Below are 5000 nucleotides of genomic sequence, written 5' to 3'. Positions count from 1 at the left end.
CTGTTGATGATGTTGCTGCTGTTGGTGGTGATGCTGATGGTGGTGCTGTTGTTGTTGTTGTTGTTGTTGCGGTGGCTGCTGTTGCTGTTGTTGTTGATGATGTTGCTGTTGTTGGCGCTGTGGATGGTTCGAACTAAGAGTGTGGTGCTGTCCTTGATGCTGCTGTTGCTGCTGCTGCTGCTGCTGCTGTTGTTGCCGCTGCTGTTCCTGCGGGGAGTGTTGTTGCTGCTGTTGTTGTTGTTGCTGCTGCTGCTGATGTTGCTGTGCTGATGATAATGGAGACTGTTGATGGCGCTGGGGTGATAGCAGCGGGTAAACGAACTCCTGATTGCTTCGCAGACTTTGAATCGTACTGTTATTAGTGATTATATTAGCAGAGTTGGTTGGTGATTGGTGTATGAAGGAATGATGCATGGGGGAACTATTTTGGTGGTTCCCCTGTAAGGCTGCTAGCACAGTCGGGTTCTGAACGGAGCATCTTGAAATACTACTGCTTGAGGTCTTAGATTCTGGAAAATAAATAAATAAAAAGTTATATAAAATGGGAGATACGAGGATAGAATTAAAAAGGGCTTCTTATCGTTAAACCATTTTTTGTGTATACAGTGTTGGACCCTCTGATAAAGTGTTTAGTTTCTGAATAAAAGTTCAAAAAATTTTACCTGCATTCTGATACTGCTTTATGTTATCGCCATGGTTGTTAATTGCAATAACCAGAATTCAGTGTAATTATCAGATGGTTCATTAATCCTTGCACTGATGACCAGAGATTCTCTAATGTTTGGAGAAAATAACTGAAAGACCATTCCACTATATCTCCATTTTAGTCATTATGTAAAAGCAGGATTTCTATGACGTCTCAAATACGTAGTGGTTCCGTAATATACGGTTATCCTCGTTTATCACGGGTTTATGGTTCCAAAAATCATCGTGTTAAATGAATCAGAAATGAATGATTAATAAAACATATGGGGGGGGGGGTGAAATTAGGTTACCTTCTGAGACCTTAAGTTATCCTAAGCATTTTGAAAGGTCGACTAAGGCGCGCTTTTACGGTTCAAGAAAAATCTTTGACTGGTCACTGATTCCTGATATCACAGATCATTCCATGAGAAGCGCAACACGATTCACAATTAAGCGTAGAGTGGTATCCAGGATCAGCGATGAGTGAATCAGTGATAAACAAGGATAGATGTGTGATGTATATAATAACATAAACATGTCAGAGTTAAGTAAAGTTGCTTAAGGAAAGAGTTCTGGAACAAATAGCGCGGGTTGGCCATGTCTCTAGTTACATACATATAAATACATACACACGCACGCACCCACGCGCGCGCGAACACACACACATGCACATACACACACACGCACACACACACACACACACACACACACACACACACACACAGAGTCACATACTATCATATTGTTAGTGGAATCTTACCGAATGATGATGTATTGCTGGTATCGTTAAGCATGTCTTTACTTGAGGAGCGAACTTTGGTGTTCTTTTTCTCTTTTCGCTTTCTAGTTTGAATGCCTTCTTTCTTCATAGACATCGGACGATTCACCTGAATTAACAAGAGAAGAATCACTTATGTAAAAAAAAACCAAAAAAAAAAACAACAACAAAAAAAGAATATTTCTACAATGATATAATTGATAGTTTAAAATTTCTTCTAACTTGATTGATAAACCTCAGTTCATATAGTTTATGCACGTACATCATGCATTGTATTAATGGTGACATCATGCTCTAATAACGTTTAGGATATTGTAAGTTCTTTTATATTGGCAGAATGTCCTTCGTAGACTGAGAAGTCTATCTGGTTATTGGTGGACTGTGTCTCTGAAGTAGATGTCTGCATCAGGTGATATGATAAATTGTATTTGAAAAAGAAGAGACGAAATCAATTTGTAAAATTAGATTTCATTATTCTATCTCCACGGGCACAATCTCTTTATTTCATTCCAACCAAGATCAATATTAGTAGTCTCGTGCCAAAGAATGAAGTCAACCAATGGAACGATAGTAATACTATAAAGTGGATGAGAATCTCGCGAGAGCCAAATCATTATGTAAAATTACACACAATTGCTGAAATGTTTAATGCTTATATCTTTTTATCTCGACAACAATACAATAAAAGCTACAGAAAGTATTTTATACATATAGGCAATCGTTTTGTTATCTTATTTCTGTTGAAATATGCAGCCGTTATTTGAATTAATTTTGACAATAATGAAGAATTAATTAAAACAAAGAAAATTTCGTTGGTAAGCTCTAATTTAAATCATTTTAAAACACGAAGTTTGTATCACAGAACCAGGAACAGTCTTGGGTGGATTGGTACCAAAAGGGTAAAAAACCAATTCCCTTCATCCTCGAATAAGTGTCATATTGTTGGTGGAATCTTACCGAATGATGATGTATTGCTGGTATAGATTTTAAACACTTTTTATAAATACAAATTATTTTTAGCTTCACTACAGAAATCCATTCTCATTTGTAGATAATAGAGGCATCATATCTAATTGTTTGATTTCTGTCATTTATTCTCTACTGTTTTTTCGGTAAAAAAAAAATTAACTTTTAGCAGTAGCCCATGTATATGGTTAGAAAATATATGTTACCGAATGCAGACTACTCTATGATCAGTGGGATGTATTTGGGCGGAACAGTGTTTAGTTAACTTCTATTGCTGATGGATAAAATTCCATCATTCTATTCATCACACACACTTATTGTTGGCACTCCGTCGCTTACGACGACGAGGGTTCCAGTTGATCCGATCAACGGAACAGCCTGCACGTGAAATTAACGTGCAAGTGGCTGAGCACTCCACAGACAAGTGTACCCTTAACGTAGTTCTCGGGGATATTCAGCGTGACACAGTGTGACAAGGCTGACCCTTTGAATTATAGGCACAACAGAAACAGGAAGTAAGAGTGAGAGAAAGTTGTGGTGGAAGAGTACAGCAGGGTTCACCACCATCCCCTGCCGGAGCCTCGTGGCGCTTTAGGTGTTTTCGCTCAATAAACACTCACAACGCCCGGTCTAGGAATCGAAACCGCAATCCTATGACTGCGAGTTCGCTGCCCTAACCACTGGGCCATTGCGCCTCCACTACACACACACACACACACACACACACACAACGTAAACATACCTGGTGCAGTTTATAGTATAGACCACATGCATTACAGACTGGGTCTCCTTCTGCATTTCTACGCCAAAGTGTAGTAGTTCTTGTCTGACAATTGGCACAGGAAAGACCATTTCTTCGTTGGTTCTAAAATCAAAAAAGAAACAAAATATTTTAATAACTGTTAAAATTGTATTCGGTTTAATTTGCTAACGATTTTAAGCGGAAGAAATTTCATCATATTCTATTTTTTACAAATAATATTAACTTTTCGTAAATAATATCACAAGTCCTATTTTAATACGACAAAATATATAACCTGACAAACGACAGTTAGCAAGGCATTACAAAAGCTAGAAAGAACTCAGGAAATCGTTGAGTAATGACTAATTTGAAGAGGTCGAGATTTCCTTTAGTTACGATTGGCATTAGTCCTTTTCTAATTCTAAACCAGTGTGACACACATATGGGGGGGGGGGAATATACGTGTGTGCACGCGTCTGTCTATCTGTCTATCTGTCTGTGATTGTGTCCGTGCGCATGCGCTTTTGTTTGTGTCTGCATCGATGCTTGTGACTATGTTTGTATCGAAATACCGACTGTAAAAAAAGATATATATTTACTTATGTGTGTGTATGTGTATGTGTGTGTATGTGTGTGTGTATCACCACCCGAGGGCTGTTGTCTATATATGCTCAAGCACTCAACTATGAGTCCACTGCATCATATAGCAGAAACAGCTGTAAGCTAATGATCATATTTTCTTACACACACACACAGAGCAATACATGCTACCGTTTAGGAAACTCTTGAGACTAAATAAAAACATTCCGATGTCAGTATGAAAATATAAAATGGGCTCAAACAACACAACAATTAAATATACTTTATTAGAACATAGGTGGTGCTGTAGTTGTATATTTAGCTTCCAAATAGATGGAAAGGATAAAGATGTGTTGAAAAATTGAGACACGATAATTGGATCTTGTATGAAAGTATGTTAACTGTCTTTGCATACACATATCCGCAAAGGGGTGCATGCATGCAACGCGTGCACATATGGATATACGATAATATAGCAACTACATATCTACCTATAAACACAAACATACACGTATCATTATATATACAAAGACACATGCTCATACATAGATATTACTAACTTAACACACATATACGTACTCAAACGTCCACGCAAACACTCATGAACAATCAAAGAGGGCAACTTCAAACAAATAGAATAACGTACCTTAGAAAAAACAAGCAATAGTTGCCAAATTATCAACAATGTAGTTGAGGGAAATATCTCTAGGGATCATGCTGGATACTAAATAGATATAAGGTAGGGTCTCCCGTTTGAAACACAGGGTATACAAAAACATCAATCAAGTGAGATTTTCAAAGCAATTAGTAGATAAAAACTCCTTCTTGTTATGTTTAAATTCTAAAACAATAAACGAACGCGATAACGGCAAAAAGATAAGTTGGTTGAAATGTTTGGACAATATAAGACAATGCAGTTTCGAATAAATACATCCTTTGAAACTAACTGATGAAATTCAGGAACATGTTCCCGTGTTATTACACCTCGTCGGTGAAGTATATTCTACTCGGTTGGCAAAAACGAGCGAGAGCAATAGAGAGAAATAAAGAGGATGTAGTGATGCAGATTATGAATATTTAATGCAGTTGAAGGAAAACAGTTTTGGTGAGCTTTTTGTGTATTAAACACAAACATTTTAGTGTCTCAAAGATGTAAACTAGTAAAAACTTCACACAAGCTTACGTACACTTCTACATAGTAGTTGGCACTCCGTCGGTTACGACGACGAGGGTTCCTGTTGATCCGATCAA

The 5000-nt window shown here is 37.5% G+C and overlaps 1 protein-coding gene across 2 annotated transcripts in view; it reads right to left on the bottom strand.

Annotated features, from left to right (window-relative positions):
* The window catches only part of LOC106873614 (uncharacterized), a 240275-nt gene that overhangs the window by 1914 nt on the left and 233361 nt on the right, over positions 1 to 5000 (bottom strand). For both annotated transcript variants that reach the window (XM_089351414.1, XM_052967459.2), the window contains 3 exons: positions 3171 to 3293; positions 1445 to 1571; positions 1 to 509 (listed from right to left, as the gene is read on the bottom strand). The exon at positions 1 to 509 is cut by the window's left edge and continues 1914 nt beyond it. In XM_089351414.1, coding sequence (XP_089207540.1) covers positions 1 to 509; positions 1445 to 1571; positions 3171 to 3293 — 759 coding nt within the window. The remainder of the gene's footprint in view (positions 510 to 1444; positions 1572 to 3170; positions 3294 to 5000) is intronic.

The sequence above is a fragment of the Octopus bimaculoides genome, chromosome 4 (genome assembly GCF_046866305.1).
Source record: "Octopus bimaculoides isolate indiv1 chromosome 4, ASM4686630v1, whole genome shotgun sequence".
Classification (NCBI taxonomy): Eukaryota; Metazoa; Mollusca; class Cephalopoda; order Octopoda; family Octopodidae; genus Octopus; species Octopus bimaculoides.
This window is presented reverse-complemented; position numbering and strand designations above follow the sequence as displayed.